This window comes from Epinephelus lanceolatus, chromosome 5, assembly GCF_041903045.1.
Source record: "Epinephelus lanceolatus isolate andai-2023 chromosome 5, ASM4190304v1, whole genome shotgun sequence".
Taxonomy (NCBI): Eukaryota; Metazoa; Chordata; class Actinopteri; order Perciformes; family Serranidae; genus Epinephelus; species Epinephelus lanceolatus.
The window spans coordinates 36,655,233-36,676,959 of NC_135738.1; the positions used below are offsets into that span (position 1 = coordinate 36,655,233).

General features: G+C 41.1%; 1 protein-coding gene across 1 annotated transcript in view; it reads left to right on the forward strand.

Moving 5' to 3' along the window:
* The first annotated feature begins 6,856 nt into the window (after window positions 1-6,856).
* syt9b (synaptotagmin IXb) overlaps window positions 6,857-21,727 on the forward strand; it is a 72,934-nt gene continuing 58,063 nt past the window's right edge. Inside the window, exon 1 of the mRNA XM_033635907.2 lies at window positions 6,857-7,500. Coding sequence (XP_033491798.2) covers window positions 7,353-7,500 — 148 coding nt within the window. The 5' untranslated portion in view covers window positions 6,857-7,352. The remainder of the gene's footprint in view (window positions 7,501-21,727) is intronic.

Genomic DNA, 21,727 nt, shown 5'->3' on the forward strand with positions numbered 1-21,727 from the left:
AGTTTACTGTTTTGGTTCACTCTCACAGTGTTTTTTTTGGTCAAAGAAAAAGCTCTAAAACCTCACTGTGCAAGTTCATCATTTTGCTTTTATGGCCCACAAACATAAATGTTTAGGTTTGGTCTCAAAGCTCTCATTTACTTTGTTTCAAGCAGCAACCCACTGATGCTCAGTTCCAGACAGCAGACAAAGTAAGAAAGTAGCTGGTAAACATGGAGGAGCATTCAGCAGTTAAAGAGACAGATACTTCTCTTGGAGTTGGTAGAGACCAAAAACGGAGCTAAAAGAAAACTACTCATTGCCAACTGTGACAATGTTGCAAGTGCTGGTATTGTTTTTCACTGTGAGTCTCTGTTTGTGTGTGTGTGTCCTGGTGGCACTTAATATATCTGTCTTCCTGTCTGTGGACAGATTTTTGTCACAACAATAACGTCACAATTGTGCAATATGCAGTAATAAAACTCTACAGGTGTGTAGTTGAAATAAAAAATGAAGGTCGACATCAAAAATGGGAGTGGTCCATAAAGGCGCCAAAGGTAGGTGAGTAGAAAGTCACTGATTGTTGTATCATGGCTGGAGGGATCCCATTACATTCTTCAGTACTGAACTTACATTCATTAGGTGTTGATGATGATTTCTAATATTGCTTTACATGATTGGTCCATAAACTTTTACAAGTATATAATAGATAAACAACTGATTATCAAGTGGGCCGGCCAAATAGGGATGAAATAAGAACTAAATAAGCGCCTGTTTATACAGTTCCATATATTTCTGAAAACAGGTATTTATCTTTGCGTTTGCACCTATCATTTACATGTAACCAGTGTTCTCGACGAAAACAGAGGTTTTCAGAAACGTCTTCCAAAGTTAAAGTTTTTAAAAATATCTGTTTCTGTGGAGACATGTAAACAGGATAGACAGAGATTTTGGAAAACGATGATGTTGCAACCCAGTTCATGCATGCCCATTAGGCACCCGGGAACCACAACAGCAATGGCGGATATATGCCGGGTTGTTTATGTTTTGTCAGCACTTTTGGGACTACTTACGAGCTTACAAATGAACTTAGCACTGCTGCATAAGCATCACCGCTACATCGGCGAACGAAGCTGTGCCCAATATTAGGTAGGGTTGCCACCTTGGATTTGTTAAAAAAAGGGACACTCGACCAAATGTTTGATGCGGAGGGCTCGGCCATTATTACCAGTTCAGACTGACCAATGAACATGAAATTTGGACATAGGAGACCAGATTTGCCATCATTCCATGTCCTTCTATGTGCCTGTATTTTATATTAATTTTTATATCAATGAAAAAAAAACAAATCCATGTTACTAAATTCTTACATTTTTACATGTATCTCACCATAGCAAGTTGGAAGAAGACATATTCTGCCATATATGAAGAGGGGAGACTCTCTGGAATCTGGCAATATAAGAACCATGATGGTGGGACATTCTGTCACTTCACAGCTGTCCAAAACATGTGGTTTGTGCCAGGCGGACATGATTGCCAGTATTTTTTTCATTATTGCGAGAAAGTCCATTGACTCATTCACAAGTCAAAAATGTGTTTTATCTGAAAGAAACATGCAATATTTACATCTAAGATAATAGAAAAATAGTCACCCAAGTGCAATGATGTCCTCCAAGATAATATTTGCCACTTTGTTTGCAGTAAAAAAAAAAAAAATTGGGCATTGGTGGGGGGGGCACGTGTCCCCTTCAATGTATATGGTGACTACGGCCCTGTCATGCATGCATAATTAGGCCTCAGTTGTCTGGGTGTGCAAAGGTGAAGTGGCTGGTCTTGTCATACAAAGTTTGATCGTGTCAACTGGACAATATGGAGATATTTGCATCTTGAAAACCGGACTACAAATGTGGATAGACAGGGAGAAACACACGCAAGCCTAAGACGTGGTAAGATACGATATTCCTCACTATATGAAGTGACTGATAACAAGATCTGTATAATGGATTGTAAAGAAATCCGTCAGGTTTTTATTTTGTAGACATTTGATCTGGATTTATAGCGTGATGGGATGACAGCACAATGATGTGTGTGGTGTCATTGGAAAGCTCTGCTCCTGCGCTTTCATGTGATATGCGTGGCATTTCTGTGCGAGCCTGCATTCGCGAGTAATCCATCCAAGAGTAATGTGTGTGCAAAGCTGTATGAAAGCTCTGTTATACATAATTTTAGTGTAACTTTATCTTTTTTTTTCGCTGTAAAAACATTCAGAAAGCTACGATTCCGCTGTTTCACGTGATATGCGTGGCTTCTCGCTATGACGCACGGTCGCGGAGAAACACCATAGAGAAGAACAGGTGTGAATTTGGACGCACTATGCGTCGTTCGGGCCCGTAGGGTTAAATATAAATGGAAAAAATACAAATTAAAACATGATTGGATGTGCAAATATACTAAGTGAACTGTTAGGACTTCCCACAGCTCCTCTTACCTCTTTGCTGTCTCTCTGACACAGATGTTCTTGAGCCTGTTGCACTGATTCTGGATGGACTCCTTGGCCTGCTGCTGCTGCATTTTCTCCAAAAAACGGGACAAATTGTGTCCCGGGAGAGATTTTTTTTTTCCCAGGACAGCTGATGAAAAAAGAGAACAATTCTGGGAAAAACGGGACGGGTGACAACTCTAATATTAGGAAGTGCATAGCAGCTAACTATGCTACATAAGGTTAAAATGTAGTTAATCATTGTTTTTATCACTAGCGCCAAGAGGAAAACAAATCACTGTGCATGCGCAGAATGTTCTTCTATGGTGTTTGACATATGGCGTATCGCCACCTACTGGCCTGGCATGCTAATTGCAGCAAAAAGCTGCTGTTTTTGCGTTTTCTTGTACACAGGGATATCGTTTTCACAACTGATCTTGTAAACCTGGATTTTTTTTTAAACGGGATAAATAAAAGTCTGTTTTTATTTGTATTGGACCGTGTAAACAAGGCCTAAATTGAAGTTGTCGCAGACACACATTCTGCTCCCCTTCTCTCTCTCGTCTGCTCCTGATAAATTTCCATTCACCTGCACCTTGCCAGCCTTGTCATCAGCACTCCCTGCATATAAGCAGCTGCTGCCTTTCCCTCAGTGCCAGTCCCTTTTCCCTGTTACTGATCCTGCCGGCTCCTGACCTGTCTACGTCGTCTGTTTCACGGTAAACTCACCAGCCTTCTGTCCCTGCATCTCTGGTTTCCATCTGCCTGTGGCTGTGTGGTGTTTTCCTGCCATGACGTTTCAGCGTGAGTGTTCCCACCTGTGTGTGTGTGTGTGTGTGTGTGTGTCCTTACTTCTTTTACCAACCTTTCAGCTCCTCAATCCATCGCCTGGCCGCTACTTTCCTGCTACTCATCCCACGTTGACTCTGCTGCTTTGCTGGACTACTCTTCTGATTTTGGACCCCTCCCCTTCTCATCCACACCATCAGTAAGCCCCTCTTTGATATCACTGCCTGTTGTCAGAACAAACTGTTCAGATCCGAGGACTCACATCCTTGCTCTCGTTCCCACTTCCGAGTTTGGCCTGGTCCATTTCCTGGACCCTGAACCCAGAGCCTGTGTGGGCTCTGAGCCCCAAGAATGAACTCTCAGCTCATGAGCCTGTTACCTTGTGTATAAATAAAAGTCCTTGCTAACTGTCACTGAGTGCTGCATTTGGGTTCAATCACAGACATTACAGAAGTTGCTGTTAATTTGAACAAATGTATCAATAGTGAAAATATGAGGCAAGGCAAGTATTGCCTATAGTGTCCTATAGCACCTTTCAACAAGAAGGCTATCCAAAGTGCTTTACATAAAGCACTGATGATTGCTTCATCGCTTTTCTAAAGCTTTAGAGTTCAAAGAACAGTGTGGTGACAGTAAAGAAATGGAACAATTGGTTTACATTATAGAGGAAATAAATATGAAAATGCATGTATACTATATCACTGCAGTTTTTGAGAAAGTAAAGCTTATGCTTTGACGCCTGTGGCATTTTCACTCTGCGGACCCATTTCTCCCCTGCATTTTATGCTCTACTATCTATATTTCATTCAATCAAACAAAGAGCAGTATTGGTGCAATGGTTGATTTTTTTCCTCTATGTTTTGGTCTCTCGTCCACACGCAAACAGAATTTTAGGTCACTTAGATGAAGACTGCTGAAGACGCCTTCTAAGCTGCAGATCTTTCAAAAATCTGGCATCATTGTATCTGCAAGTGTTAGGTTTTGGTTTCTGGCTGGACCCCAAAGCAGAGGTGGATGCAGGTTTATGGAAACAAGAATTTATTGACAAAGGAAGAAAAAACAAAATTTGCAGGCAGTGGAGGCAGGGTACTAACTGGCTGGGAGGTTGTGCACCAGTGAAGAAAGATGGATCTCTGGAGATGACACAAAAGTGACACAGAATTATCTGGCAGAGTTGTGGAGTGAAGACCAGGAATATGTAGGCTGGTTGATGAGCTGAGTGGAAACAGGTGGGGCTCATCAGCTGAGCCAGCCACGCCCCCTGCCACACACAAGCCTGGCAGGAACAGGAACAGAAAGGGAAGGGTGAACACACAAAAATCCACCCAAAAACCAAAACCAAAACAGAATCATCACATGTAACCACGTTACAGGGACTGTTTGGCCAACTATGATATAATTTCCTCAATTTGCAAATTTTCACATGTTCAGTGTTGCTTTGTATGTGTAATGAACATGCAGCAGTGTGGACTACTGGTTTGTTAATAATACTTTTTCTAATACTTTTTAATCGAATGACAACTTACATTTAAATTTACTACTTTTGTCATTTGCTTGAACATTGTCCGTTCAGAAGTGTTTTAAAACAGTTCGCACACGGGGCTAACCTTAAAAGTCGCTGCCACATTTTGTTTGCAAAATGCTCTCACATTCACATAACATAGAAAACATGTAAGAAAAGCAAATATTTCCATCAAACAACATAACTTGTCGTCAAATTGATATATCCTTCCAATCAATTGTTACACAATGGAGAACAAAATACAGCTATCAATATGAATCGGTTTAACCTTAATTTGCGCTATATGCCTGTGCCATTTGTTGATACTTTGCCTATAGTATAAGTAGGCTATATCACAGCACAAACTGTACTCCTCTCTCCAATGATGATTTTATGAGAACAAACCCTGCTGCAGTCTGCACCTGCACTTTTTACACTATTTTGAGATGCCCAGATGAAATACTGTTAAAAAAAAAAAACAGTTTTCTTCATTCGTTTTTATTTCTTTCGTGCAGGTTTTTCCTTTGAGGCCTACAGTAAGCACCTAAAGTATGACCTATGTTGCACTACAATAAGCATTCATTGTAGTACAGACAGAACAGATTTTGTGCTGCATTCTTTATTCACAAATGCCACCCAAACTCATAAATTTAAATACTTGTCTCGTTTTCGTACTTTTCAAACTGAGAAATGCTGAATAATGGTCTCTTCCTCTCTTTACATGCATTTTCCCTCTTTGATCCATGCTTACAAATAGCAACACAGAGGTGGAAGCTTTTATAGGTGGATGCGGACTGACTTCTCAAATTGTACAAAGACGTTTCACACAGGTGCATCGGAGATTCATAATTATGCAAGTAATTTCTATGAGCTGTAAATAGATGTTTTCATTTTGTTTCACACAGTTAATCCAACAGACTTTTGGGTCTTTTTTATGAGATCTGTGTTGACAGTCTTGAAAAAAGGTGTGAAAAAAGTGTGAAACCAATGAAAACGTGTTAAGACAATTGTAAGAGAGGACCTCTGCTATGCTGAGAAGGTGATGATGAAGATCAAATGGATTCCAGTTTCATTAAGCGTGTCTTAGCGATAGAGAAAAACTGTAGTATTGCTGCACCACTTCATGGACGAGCGGTCTACCTCAGCATCTGTGGTTTACAGTCCGATGAAACAACAGTTTTGCATCATCAGGCCCGGTCAAACTAGTGAATGGTGGGACAATGTCGAGAGTTGGATTGTTGTCAGTGAGGAGTGAAAGGGGATCTTACACATGTCCAGAGCATCACTTGTTTTTTTTTTTTTTAAATATGCTCCCTTGTCTGTATATCAAATCAATGGTGATGAGATCTCCAGTAGGTGCTCTGAAAAGGTAACATTAAATCTGTACACTTTTTGTGACAAGGGGAGACTCCATATAAATACGTATATAAATAACTGTGTTAGCCTGACTCAAAAAGTCCAGGACCATTTTCATTCCCTGTCCGTCCCTGGCAGTAGGACCCTCTTTCACAGTTACTTGACATCAGTTTGATAATCAGCCTTATGCGGCTCAAACTCTGCCAATTAATATAACAAAAGCTTCACAGTCAAGTTATTTTTATGTTGCTTGTAGCTGTTGATACACTGAAAGGTCCTCTCCTATAATTCTTCACAAACACTCACAGAAAGAGACGCAGAGACTGAGGCAGCAAGGCCTTTATTAGCTCCATCACCAGGGCTTTAATGTGACATTTATCTGTCGTTCATTACCTCTATCAGTAAAGGTCAGACTCGTGCATGTGGGCCCTTTCAGGTGTTTGGGCCCCTTACCCCACATGCTATACCCAGGAGCACACAGGGACATTACTTCATTACTCATGGTGAGAGGAATCGCATCTTTGACTTTACTTATTGGACAAAGGAGAAAAGGAGGGACACGGGGAATTCATGACATTTGCAGTGAAGAGGTAAAGCACACAGAAATCTCCACTGGCTTCTCCTTAGAAGGCTTCTCTTTGAGGTGGGAAGGCAGGGAGATGATGATGGTGGTGGTGGTGGTGGTGGTGGGGGGGGGGGGGGTTGATGGAGGCAGAGCTTCCTGTCTGTCTCTCTGCATCCCAGTGCGCTGAGAGATAATTGAGCGCAGTGAAAGCCGAGCATTCATTCAAGGACCTTGACTGGCGCTGCTGAAGCCTCGAGGCTCAGGAGTGATTCAGCAGCGAGCAGGAGATAGACGGGAAAGTAAGACCGAAAGAAAGGAGAGAATAGAAGAACAGGAAAAAAAAGAGGAGGAGGAGGAGAGCGTGAGTTGCGCGCTCCATTGGCGCCTTATTTCACTGCTGAACAACAAAACTATGCGAAAGAGGATTTTCAACCCATGAAAACTTCTCTTCTCTTTGCCAAAACCTCAAGCATTTACTCCAAATCCACCAAAACTTTGGACTTCATCGGATATTGCGGATACGTCGAGCGCACCGGAGCTATCCAGGGGTGTAGCCGTGCTGATTCTGGTGCGTCTTTGCGCTGGTAGAGGCTGCGAGTGTGTGTGAGCGTGTGTGTGTGTGAGAGAGAGGTGGTGGAGGATCAGCCGGAGTGGCCGACCAGTCAGAAGGATGCTGGAGGGCAATGCCTGCAGAAAGAGAGGATGAGATTTGTCGAAAGGCGCTGGAACTGCTCTCCGACCTGTGCTCCAAGGGAGAGGTACAGGACGACCACTGCCTGGATTTCATTTACTACTTCAGGGACCTGGCCAGACCGCGTTACACGGACTCAGGTCAGACTCCACAATCTTCTCTCTGAGACTTTAAAGTAGACTGGATTTTTATTACAGGAACCTGCAGCTGTCCTAAGAATAATCTGAGTTGGATGGTGAAACTGATGATCTCATCGCGAGCTGTAGGGGCTGATAAGAGTGAATTTTTGTTTTTATAAGAGCATTCAGCACTTTAATCTCAAACACACACCACTTCTCTTAAACTTTACAAAGTAGGATTAAAGAGAAATATGATGAAATGTGAAATTTTATCCTTATTCTGTCCTGATAATGTATCCCCTTGCAATGAAAATGGACACACTGATTTGCAGATTTGAGGGAGCCTTACATTAACAGGTGTGTGCATGTGGTTTTTCTTTGTCCACCGGTCTGAAAAGAAGAGAAAAATCTTCTCTTCTGCAAAGAAAAAGCAGCATAACACACACCACACTGTTTCACAATATTCTCTGCTCACTAAAGGTGAGAAGAGTGTGATCTGTGAACTTGTTGCTTGCATCCATTTGCACCAGCAGAATCTACAAAGCATTTCATATATACAGCACATCTGTGTGTTTCTTTGCAAATCCACCAATGTCCTCCATCCTTTCCTGAACCGACTGAAGTGTGTAAGTGTTGGTTTCTCTTTTACTGTGGCTGGCTGGAGAGAGAGAGAAAGAGCCCCACCCGATATTCCCCGTAGCTCCCAGCACTTTGCAGACATGGGTCTAGGAAAATAATGAAGACCAGTGATCTAATCCAACTAGTTCCTGCGTGGAGAAGTTGGCTGGGATTTCTTCAATATTGGCATTATAAATCTAATCAGCCAGGAGGAGACCAGTCTGAAAAACATTCTGGTGAACTTTGAAACTTTAAAAAGGCTCAGTTTGTACTATGACATTATATTTATATTGCACATTACATTGCAACAATCCTTAGAAAAACTGATGGAATATTACAGGGATATCTCTCAGGGACCGTCCCTAAATACCAGAAATGTGAGTTATTTTCTTTATGAAAAATTTGTCAAAAACCAGTCATCTCTACTGTACTGTGATAAATCTTCAGTACAGAGTGTTTGCACGTGTGTGTGTGTGTGTGTGTGTGTGAGTGTGTGTGTGTGTGGTTTGGGAGTGCATATACATATCAGAGCATGTAGGCTACTTGATTATATTTCCTATGCATATATGGTCTACAGTGTATATACAGTGTGAGCTTCTTTGTTCCTTTATACTCTCCTCTTTCTGTGAATGTGTGTGTGTGTGTGTTTGTGTGTGCATGATTGTGAGTGAGTGTTTACGTGTATGTTGGCTTTTGTCAATAGCAGCTGTGGCTGGGCCGCTGCCTTTAAACATGTTACAATCCATCATTAAACATGTATGATGAAGAGGAAGTTCAAGCTACCAGAGTGGTTCCCCTGAGGAGCTATGACCCACTTTCTCTTGTATTAGACTGCTCTAAATGCACACATCCACACACCCACACACCCACACACACACACACACACACACACACACACACGCACACAGTGTGATCCACAACAAACAACTATCTCTAAGTGGAGAGACTGGAGCCTGGCTACTGGTCTCTGGTACTGGAAGTTTTTGGAGTTTCACTTTTTTGCAACAGTTTTAAATAGGCTCCATCTAAACAAGTGGTTTCATGCTCAAAGACAGACCCACAGGAGGAATCAGCTCCTCTACTTGCACCATAACAGACACGTAATGGGCCCACATGAGACCATGATGCGTACTTTTTTGCGTACCACAAATGTACAAAGTAGTTCTTGGTCATTGAAGGTGAAAATTACCACCAATCCATCCTGAATTAAATGTACAGTAGCAATCTTCCAAGCATGCAGTACGTGCTACAGTAGGCTATTGCCAATAAATATGTGAATGAGTTTCTTATTTTAATGATCAGATGCAAAACAGAGAGGTTTGCCCAAGTTCAACAGCAATATTGGCATACTGTTCGGTCTATCAACCGAAAAATCTGCCTTGAAAACTTGATATAAAGACTTTGTCATGCTTTCAGTTTGGTTTCACATTCTATTGAATGGAGTTACACTTGTTTACAGGAGGGATGCCGGTGAGGGATCACTCCAGTAGAGGGAACTCTAGTTGCAAGTGGTTGTTGTGTGACATTCATTTAAAACACGTAATAATCATGACAGTTACAGGGTCAGGCAGTTCTAATGCACTCTTTGTACGTTAACCTATGAAAAATAATGCACCAGAGTTTGAATATAACCCATGTTATTTGGAAGGCTGCGATCACGTGACCAATGTGCTGACGAGGGCATAGAAGCAAGAATATAATGTATAAAGACGAAAAGTCCTCGTAATGAGGCAGGCTGGTAGATGGATCAAACAAACACATGACTTTCCCCCAGGAGACCTGTGTTCATTTTCTGTGTGAAACCAAGTGAACTCAAAGCCCAGTTCAGACCAAAGATTCGTGATGAGACAAAACCGTTTTAGTACATTGCAAAGGAAAGTGGTGTGAACTGGCCGCCTGAGCTCGACTCAAACTGGCTGATGGTGTCACCTGCAACTCCGCTGGTCAAAGCACCAGCAGCTGATTTTAGAACGTAAGGCATGTTGCTTGTTGCTACATCCAATCAGCTTGACCGCAGATGGCCTGTTTGCCTGCTGTGGCAGGTGCTCCGTCCCCACTGAGCCCTCTGTTTACGTACTCACGTGTCGGTTGCTACTGCTGTCGCTGTCTGTCCTTATGCCCCCTCACACACATTCTCATTGACTAATTAATTTATGCTGCCTACTTATATTGTTGTGACGAATTTATTATGAATACAGTCCATCTGATGCTCGTTTTATGTTTTTTGCCGTTCATCACTACTACAAATGCAACTATAGCATCTCCCTATCACTACCTTCATTCTTATTTTAAGTAGCTACAAATTATATTCAGCCACAAAATAAGCCTGAAGAGCTGGAAATCAGAACAGAAGTACAGAGAGTTGCTGCATAGAGATGATACATTGTCTCATCTAGTTGCATTGGTGTGATCGGCACATTAAGTACATAACGTGATGACACTCATCCATGTTTCTTGAACCTTACCTTTAGCTTTACTTTCCGAAACCTAAGTGATATAACTTTGCATTGCCATTCATGGGCTCTTTATTTGTAAGATTTAATACAAACCATTGTATTTGAATTTTTGTAAGATATCTATCTTCTTGAGAATATGTTGGCAGGGTGGTGTCTTTTCACTGATAAATTTATCAAGAATCTTTAGCAAATGCATTAAGAAGCAATTTTGAATTAAACATATGTAACAAGATTTTATCTGGAGAAAACATATCCCTGAAGATTTGCAGCAAGCATCAAGTAGCTACGGCTCAGTACACTTTAACCAAACTGACAGAGAGGCATAAAACATAAATAACGATGAAAAATACATACACGTGAATTCACAGTCAACTTGATATGACAGCTCATGTTGCAAAGTTGCATGCTGAACTCCCTTATCAAGTCTATGTGCTCATACAGACCTTAAAACACTTGAAAAAACTTAACTCTAAATGCTACATATTAACTTTACTGGTATTTTACTGGCCCCCTCCAGCCAGTGTTACTTCCTACTCAACGGCTAACATTCTTTCTCAAACTGAGAGTGGGGTTGTGGGTAAAAGTTGGACATAATCTATTGCCATGGCAACCAGATTGCAACTACAGTACCTTAGAAAACAGCGATATGGCACTTAATTTAATGAATTTACTGTTTATCAGACCACAAATGAGGCAAGCATTAGCAAAAAGCACCAACTCTGTCTCTCTCCCTCACTCTCTTCTGTACTGTCTCCTCCTGCTGCAGCTGTTGATTGTTTTAGATGTGAGGCGCCGTTTGGCTGCTGCACCGAGGAGATGCACCACCACATGCTGGCTGAATAGACATGCTGCTGAGGTCTGCTGTTTGAAATGCAGTTATGGGACATTTTGGAGGTGCAACATCCACCAGCACTGGCTTCCAGCACAGAAACCACACTGAGCAGCACTGTGATTCTTTTTACCTTTTTGGTTTCTATGTGACTTTTCTCTTGTTGCTGCATGGAGATGTTCTGCATGTCTGGGCTTAAAGTTGTGCGCTTACCAGCGTCTGGTCCTGTTAGAGGCTGGTGTTGGTGGACTGTGTAAAGCTACTGCCCCCAAAGTGTATTTCAAACGGCAGACCTTGGCCAGGAGATAGTAAAGAAGAGAGCCAGTGAGAGAGACAGTTGGTGTGTTGTACTATTTCTGCCGGTGTGATTTCTGCATTGATTGCACCCATTTACTGCACATGCAAATACCAATATGATATTTAGCAGAATGGAGCGTGAGATGGATTGGCGGTTTGGTGTGGCGTTTGTAGTGATGCAGGCGCTGTCATAGTAAAGAGAGAGCTGAGCCGGAAGCTGAAGCTTTTGATTTACTGATCCATCTATGTCCCAACCTTTAGCTATGGTCATGAGCTCTGGGTAGTGACTGAAAGAACGAGATCGCAGACACAAGCAGCCGAAATGAGTTTCCTCCGTGGGGTGGCTGGGCTCAGCGTTAGAGATAGAGTAATGAGCTCGGCCATCTGGAGGGAGCTCAGAGTAGAGCCGCTGCTCCTTAGTATCGAAAGGGGTTCCGTTGAGGTGGTTCGTGCACCTGATCAGGATGCCTCCTGTGCGCCTCCTGTTAGAGGTGTTCTGGGCACATGCCACTGGTAGAAAGCCCCGGGGCAGACCCAGGCTGGAGGGATCACATATCTCATCTGGCCTGGGAACACCTTGGGGTTCCACAGGAGGAGCTGAAAAGCGTTGCTGGGGAGAGGGATGTCTAGGGTGCTTTGCTTGGCCTGCTGCCCCTACGACCTGGCCCCAGATAAGCGGATGAAAATGAATGGATGATGAGAACTATAATAAAAAAAAGATATTTTGTTTCAAGAAATGATATCAATTATCATTAAAATGCCAAAAAATACTTTGGAGGGGGGCTTAACTGGGTTAGCAAATCACTATAGCCACCTCCACTGTTGGTGAAAGGTATAGACATATAATGTAGGAGCTGCTAGTACCATGATAAGGACCAGATCCCTTGTTGGCTTGTTTGATGGGGCTAAGCCAAAAGCACCACAGCCAGAACTTGAATCTCTGTGATGATGGTGAAGTGTTTTCTGCTTTGTACGACTTGGTACTGCCATTCAGTATCTTTAACACTAACTTGAAGTTGAAGGGGGTGTAATTAATCATATTGTAAATTTCATTGACTCATTAACAATCTTCTTGCAGTGTAGCTGACAGAATTTCACTTCCTGGTTAAAATCTTAAAGCAGCTATGTGGAACTTTTCGTTTTCGTTGATTATAGCGCCCCTTTGGTCGAAGCGGTATGACACCCACAGCCTGGTGTCATAAAATCTCGACTGCAACCGGCAATTACCACATGCATTTGTTTTGGAGAGCGAGAGGATTAACTAACGTCAGGTCAGTCCAAGTAATTAGTGGAAACAGCAAAATGACTCAGTAAATTCTCCTGTCGTGTTTCTGTTCTGATCTAATCCAACACAGCAAAGCTGTAACCTGCAGCCTTCGCTTGCAAAGCTAACGCTACTAACATTAGGTCAGTCCAAGTAATTAGTGGAAACATGCTAACATGCTAACATTACACACAAGTTAGTAGTAAAGTAAGACCTGTTCATAAATGTTCTCGTGTAGCTCTGAATTTCTTATAAACTGAAGACAGCTGCCTGCTGTATATTTGTGTTCATGGTCACAGTCACAGATAATTTTGTGGCGTTTGTTGTACTAGACAAAAGCGGTTCATATCAGCTACATTTAGCTTGCTTATAACTTCCATGTCATCATATATTGAAGTGAAACAGCGTCTAACAAGTTGCGGTATATTCTCTAAATAAAAACTAAAATTACATACCTGTCGATTAGGAAAAGGGCCAACTTGGGATCAGTTTTAAAACCTTTCAAATCTCTCAGCTCTCTCCACTTGGTGAATGCCCGACCGAGGTTTACACAGGTTTTGGCTTGGGCCCTGTTACTGTCCCGTTTAGCCTTCTTCTGTTCTTCTGTTCTTTTTCATTTCCTTTTAGATGGTGCTCCTTCGTTATCTGCCATGACATCAAAAGTACAACCAAGTCCTTATAGATACATCTCTGGTAAAACTGTTATGTGTTCTGCCCGTTGCGTACTGCTAACTTGGAGAACACTCTCTGTAAACACGGCTCCTTCTTCTTCTGTGGTTTAATGGCTGCGGGCCGCTGCGGGCGAGCAGAATCACTTCCGCTTCGGGTACTGTATACTGGTTTGCTGACTTCCGCTATCCTTCCAACCCGCGCGAGGCTATGCTAAATAGCCATATAGAGAAAGGCTTTTTTGTCTCTGTTGGGTTCAAATAAATATGCAGATCTTCAAGGGGGTGTGATACGAACTAGGGACAGTTTTATTAATGGTAAAAAGTTCCACACAGCTGCTTTAAGGAAATCAGCAAAATGTACATCAACAATCACATTCTAACAAGTCTTTTGTAGATACTGTTACTGAGCTATTAACTTTGTAAACATAGTTAAATATTACTAATTCTTCACCAAACAGTTCAAACCAGGAACGGACTGAACTTTCTTAAAATCAGAGACTAAACTGAAGAACATCATGGCTCTAATCCGTACCCCCAAATTATCAGAAACTACTTTGTAACTTTTTATTAAATTGCTCCGGAGAGCCCGTCCTGTGCCTGTTATAGGTCTTTTGTGAAAAATGGACTCCTTTGAAAAAAAAAATTGTACTCCTCCTGTTCCTCTATTTTTGAGTTTGTAGCCTGCTCCTCAGTGGACCCCCATGATGGCACCAGCTGTGGGTGCTAGATTGTTGACACAACTGCATAGCCTTTTCCTTGGCCTCGTTTGCAGTATCATCAAAACTGCTCCTTCCTACCTCTGTGGGAAAAACAGGCTGAGAGGATATTGTTAGTTTTTTAAATGTGTACTGCATATACACATCAAATATGAATATTTCATACATGTCCATTTTACAGTTTATTTTGGTAATTTAGACAAAAAGAGCTGCAAAACATCTTTTGTTTCATGCTGCTGGAATGCAAAATTATTGTAATGTCATGCAAAAGCTTCTCCATTTGCACCAGTGCTTCAAAATGTGTTTTCCAGCAATGCCTCCTCAGTGCTTTCATACAAAACTGTATTGCTTTTAGGAGTCTATATGTAAGTGCTGTGTCAAACTGGGTAACTATTTTTGACCATGGGGTGCCAGAACTGTTGTACTGACTTACTCTACAGGCTTGTCTTATTCAAAGTAGGCCTGGGTAATATGGCTGAAAAATAATATTGCTAAATTTTAGGCTACATTGCAATACACAAGATTTATATTGCAATATTTTGAAATTTCTTCTGAAGGACTGTAGACTACTAAGTTACAATTAAGTTATAGCTATTGTCATAATAAAGCTAAATAAAGTAATGTTGTAAAAAAGTTAAATAAAGTACTGTTATAATAAAGTTGAAAAATACTTGTTATAATTAGATACATCAAAGCAGAGCCACTGATGCTTTTATTCTAAAACACCCATTTTATCTCGGGCCGGAAGTGTTGATGTTTTTGTTGTGAGCTTGAAGCTTCTGGTCAACAGTTGTTGTTAGCAGTTAGCTCAAAGTCAAAGGATTTATTCACTGTGAGCTGGGAACATATAAACAGCTCTCCAGTTAATAAATTAATAGTATTTGCAAGTCACACTGGTGCTCCATGGTCACAAAATTTGACAAAATAGTTGCGGTACAAAGGTACAAAGACACATGCTTCTTACTCATGCTATCGTTATTTTCATTAAGTTAAACAGTTACAGTGGCACCGTTAAAAGTGATGATTTTTTCATCGTAAGTTGGAAACCAAGTAACAGCTCTCCAGTGTATTAATAATATTTGCAAGTGGCAGTGGTGCTCCATGGTTGCAAAATGTGACTAAATAGTAGCATTCTTGAGCCCTGCAGATGAGAAACACACCTGGCTTGCTATTGCTTGGGACAAAGTGATTTGGATGGGTGAAGGAGTGTGTGTTTGATGCATCATGTTTGCGAGTATTTCTTTCTGTTTGTGTCTGTAATAAGGGAAGAGCCACACTAGAGAGCAAGAGAATTGAAACATGGCGCAAGTCTCATGCTAGCTTGAAAAACTCGATACTCGATGCTTGCAATAATTCCGTCAGTATATTGATATTCAATAAAAGATAAAGTCTGCACACCAGAAGCTGCTCCTTGAAGAATTTATTAGATGTAACGTTTCGGGCTCCTGCCCTTCATCAGACATGACACTTGTCTGATGACTCACACAGCGCTGAGTTGCATCTCAAATTAATATTCAGGTTTCCAGCTTTCAGATGATGTATACCACTTCTATATGGCATATTTGAACCCCCCAAAAAAGACAGAAATGGGTCTACAGTATGTGGGTCTCAAAGGATAAATTGTGTGTTGTCATTTTGTCTCTTTGACCATACTGTGGTTGCAGTGCAGCACTGATCTGAAAGAAATCAATCTAAAAATCAAGGTCATAAAGTAAATATCTGTGCATTTATTTGATTCCCATTCAAAACACTCTTGTAGGAATTGCTTTACCTTGTTAATATGGACTTTAAAAGTCTTTTGAAATGCAAAATTATGGAATTTTAAACCTGCAATAAAAGAAGTGTGATTAATCGTGATTAACTAATGAAATCCAGCAGTTAATTGAGATTGAAAAGGTTAATCTTTTGACAGCCCTAGTGTGTACAGATGATGCTACAGCAGCTCTACAGGACTGTTTTAAGGGCACAAAGTGGCACATGTTCAGAGTTGCTGCCACCCAGGAGAACCACATCAATCTGCAAATGTTTTGATGATGTGGTGATCACAAAGAAAATAAGAAAGCCTTGATGAATTGAGAGGTGAAAGCCTTAACCAGAGCCAAAAAAGCTACCTTTCAGTCATGTTACAAGGAAACATACAGCAAAGACAGAGTCAGACTGAAAGCTGGCATTGAGGAGTTGAAGCAAAAGCATCAGGAGAGACTGGAGGCACTCAAGCACATTCTGATGAAGTGCTTTGAGAAACTGGTTCTCCAGCACATCAAACACAACATCCCAGCCAGTCTGGACCCTTACCAGTTTGTATACAGAGCCAACAGATCCACAGAGGATACCATCTCCACTGCCCTCCGCTCCGTCCTCACACATCCTGAAAATAACAACACCTACAGCAGAATGCAGTGTGTTGATTTCAGCTCGACATTCAATACAATCATGAAACTGAGCACTCTGGGCTAGAGTACTACACTCTGTAACTGGATATTGGACTGCATCACAGAGAACCTGACAGAGTCATCAGATATCTCCATCCTGGTGAAAAGGGTCAGAAATGGCTGTATTTCTTAAGGAAACCTAGGAAGGCATTCCCCTGCCAAGTGCTTGTTAACTTTTGCAGATGAGCAATATAAAGCATCCCAATTAGAAACATTTCAAAGTGGCATAGGATTCCTACCTAGCTCAGTCTGTAGAGCATGAGACTGCTAATCTTAGGGTTGTGGGTTTGTGCCCCATGTCGGTTGATGGTGTTTTTTTTAGGATGCTTAGTGGCAGAGTGGACAGTATCTCCGTCTGTCATGCAGAAGATCTGGGTTTTGATTGGCCAATGAAGTGAATTATGTCTTTTTGTAAAACCTGTACATTAATCTGCACTTCACTGCTTTTTTGCACCTCTGGTTAGATGCTAAACTGCATTTTGTTGTCTTAGCGCCTGTACTCTGTGCAATGACAATAAAGCTGAATCTAATCTAATCAGTGATTACCAGTAAGGAGCGGTGCCTGCGCAGAGCCCAAATGATATAAAAACACAATACTCACCCCAATGATGGCTTGTTCAACCTGCTTCCCAGCAATACAGAAGTATCCGCTGTTGTACCACCAGATGACAGCAGCTTCTTTCCTCACCCTGTAAGACTCCTCAACTCATGAACTCCATAGTAAACTAGAATTATTGCCTTGCGGTTGGATGCCTATACCAACTTGTCAAGTTGCAAGTTACAATTATTTTTGTCCAGACACTTGACAATGCTTCAAATATGGACCTTGCTGCAAAGAAGCAACGAATTCTAAAATGTGGATGCTTCACACACATCTTCAACCCGGCAGCACAGAAGATCTGTAGAATTAGTGCAATTTCATGGTGAGCTCCAGAGATTGCTGTCACCAATTCAGTCTCTGACCAAATGTCTCCTCTTCTGTTTCTGAGTCAGGATGTTGAATTATAGCCAGAAAGGTGTTTTTGCAGAGCATTATAATGTCACAGTGAAATATCTTTATCCTGTTGGGTGTTTATGTGAAATTTTATTATAATTAACGCATGAATTCTTGAGTTATGGCCAAAAACGTGTTTCATGAGGTCACAGTAACCTTTGACCACCAAAATCTAATCAGTTCATCCTTGAGTCCAAGTAAATGGACTGCATTCATATAGCATTTTTCTAACCTTAGCAACCACTCAAGGTGCTTCACAACGCAGGCACCATTCAGCCACATTCACATTCATAAACTGGTGGCTGACACTGTCATACAAGGTGTCACCTGCTCATCAGATAAACATTCACACAGCTATTTGGTGTTTGGTATCTAGCCCAAGGACACTTCGACATGTAGACTGCAAAAGCTAGGGGAAGAAACCACTAACCTTCCGATTGGTATACAACTGCTCTACCCTGAGCCACAGCTACCCAAGTGGATGTTTGTGCCAAATTTGCAGAAATTCCTTCAAGGCATTCCTGAGATATTGCACACACAAGAGCAAAATTGACCCAAGGTTGCAGTGACCTTAACTTCTGACTTTTGACCACCAAAATCTAATTAGTCAATCCTTGGGTTCTAGTGGAGGTTTGTGCCAAATTTGAGGAAATTTCCTCAAGGCTTTCTGGAGATATCACACTCACAAGAATGGGACAGACAGACACATGGACGAATGCACAAACAAACACACACAAGGACGAAAGGATGGACACATGCACAACCTGAAAACATATGCCTCAGGCAATGGCTGTCATCAGTGCAGAGTCGTACAAGCAAGGTTTTTTTGTGTGTATATCATAAAGGGACTGCAGCTAACATTTTGTTGAGCAACCATGTGTTGCAGAATGACAATACATGAACCTCATAACCTTGCAACCTTGAACGGAGCATGATAGTCTCATGTTCTTACTCTGGAAAGCAGAAGAGATTGATCCAAGTCAACAACAACAACAATGAGCCACTGGAATGTTGAAATGCAGAAAGTACTTTCATTTCTTGGTCTCTAAGATGAGGAATTGATTAAATGTTCGGGGAAATGGGTTAGGTTTCATTACACCCTTGATTGCATTTTTGAGGTATTGTTGCTAGGCAACATAACATTATTGGATATTCGGATTAGAAATCTTTGAGCCTCTGGTGATATTCTTGAATGAGCTCAATAAAGTTAATGGCTCTCATCTCCTCTTCTCTTTGCTTAATTTGAAAACCACCTATTTGCAACACTCTTTTGAATCCCCTACATACAGCTACATTCCTCAAGTTGTTATCCATGCACAGCTATCCCTGTTTTCCCCACTCGGAACTGTAAAAGTTGTTTCCACGACATTATCCCGATTCCTTCCCTTTAGTACCACACTGCCATGCCCTTTCACCTCAGCTATTGTCTCTTATTGACCTACTGCTGACTTGGCTGCTGCAGCTTATTGAACTGTACTCAGTGCTGCGCTCCCCAGAGGATGGACTGTACACTTAAGAGTTTAATGAGATGGCTTTAGCCAGAAGTCCTCTCTCTGACAGACCCAGGCATCGGAACAATGAATTGGTCATAATCATAGGCTTTGCGTAATCTGCTCTTAATAATTGTATTAACCTTAGGGTTGCATCATTTTGTAGATATTAAAATATATTTTTCAGGAATGTGGCGTCACTATGGTTGTTTATGGTTTTGTATTATATGTATGTGCTTTTGGCTTTTTGAATGCTGTACAAGTTAAATGATGTATATTTTTACCACTTTGTACCTTTAAATTATCCAGTGGGGTTTGAAAGAGTTTCCTCATGTGGCCCAAAAGAGATACAATTCAGAAAACTATGCATCCTTAAAAACTTCAACACAAGTTAAAATAAAGCAAGACCAAAAGTCTATGGTCACATTACCTGATCTGGTGCTTTGAGCTAAATGCTAACATGCTCATTTTGACAAAGCTAATTAGCAGGTAGTGTTTATCATGTTTACCATCTTAATTTAGCATTGGAGCATGATATTAGCTACTGAGCACTGAAAACAAAGGACAGCTAAGGCTAATTGTAAGACACTTTGATCATTAACAGATTATTGGACAAATTAAAAAATGACCTGATAGTAGTACTACAGTAGATGAAATCTCAAGGAATTTAAATTTTTCCTTAGCGAAACATGAATGGCTTGCCATTAAATTTTGTACAAAACATTTAATGGTTGTTGAGATATTTCAGTTTGGACTACAATGACACACTGGCCAACCTACAACTGCCCTCCCTAAAATGTTTAAACATCTTTAGAAGTGGACATCTCACCTCTCACTGGTGTCCTACATCAGTTTTATACCAGAGATTTTGTCGGCCATTATAGTAAAAATAGACATACAAAGTGTATCTGTGGAAAAATAATGCTAATTTCAGAATGAATCAGCCATTTAACTGTGATGTTTACACCAGTACAGTAGTTTAATTGAGGGTTATTATCTGTGTAGGTGTGCTGGATAGTAAACAGGAATAAACGGGCATCATCGTGAGTATTCTGTGTCTCTAAATTGTTGTTCGCCCTGCTCAGGGACTATACAGAGGGAGTGATGGGCCTATAATGAACTTGCCTCAGAGGTGCTGGGACCTATATCCACTCATCACCACTAATGTTTGCAACCACAGAGATGATTCTGCGATGAAATAACAAAAATAAAATCACCAATAAAATAGGCCAGATTGGTAGGTTCCCTGACTGCCTGAAGTCAGTGGTGTTCATCGTTATTATTATTATGACATATAGAGTTAATATAAAGGAAACAAAGAGAAGCACAAAGAGGCATTGTGTGGCAGTGTGTGTATCCCGAGGAATTCATATTGGACAAACCTGCAGGACATGATTCGTAAACTTTAACAGGCAGTGCAAGGATTAGTGTGGTCTCTATGTAGCAAAATAAGACTGTGGAGATAGTATATGTCATATATGTGTGAAGAGATATTCATACCTCTCTTGTAGTTGTTCTGAGTGCAGTAGGCCACTGGCCTCACTCTTCTGGCCTCCATGCACAACAAACACACATTAGGGCTGATAAGGGGAATGGTTGTTTTTCATTTCATTTTATTTGTCTCAATAACAAAATCACTCTGCACTGGCATTTTATAAGTCAGCTAAACATATAAATTAATTTCTGTTAATGTCAATTATGCCGAAAATCATGTAGTATTGACTATGAATAGCGAATTAATCTTGTCGTCTTTTAGCATTATTCATTAATCCGTCACTGAAAAACACTTCAAGGATTCATTAAGTAAAATCATTCAAATACATCATCTTACTTTATAATGACGAAAACTGTCTGTGTGTGTGTGTGTCTGTGTGTCTGTTCCCTGTTTTTCTCCTCACTGACTTGGTCAATCCATGTGAAATTTGGCACAGTGGTAGAGGGTCATGGGAGGATAAGAATGAAGCAATATTACATCAATTGGCCAAAGGGGGGCGCTATAGCAACAGATTGAAATTGCAAACTTTGAATGGGCATATCTCATGCCCTGTATGTCACAGAGACATGAAACTCTGTACAGAGATGCCTCTCCTCATGAAGAACAAATTTGCCTCAAGAACCCATAACTTCCGGTTATATAGATTTTCCGCCATTTTGAATTTTTTGAAAAACACTTAAAATCAATCTCTTCCTAGGAAGTTTGACCGATCTGCATGAAACTGGGTGAACATAATCTAGGGACCAATATCTAAAGTTCCCTCTTGGCAAAAGTTGGAAAACTTACTAAAACTGAGCTTCTATAAGGCAATGAATATTGCGGAGGGCATGGCTCATCACATAAAGGTGTATAACATCTCAAGGGTTTCACCGATCACCACGCAACTTTGTAGGCATATGACCACACATAATCTGAGGGGACCCCTCCATTATTGACCCCATCAAACAAAATGGGGGCGCTAGAGAGCTAATTTCTTATCTAGGTCT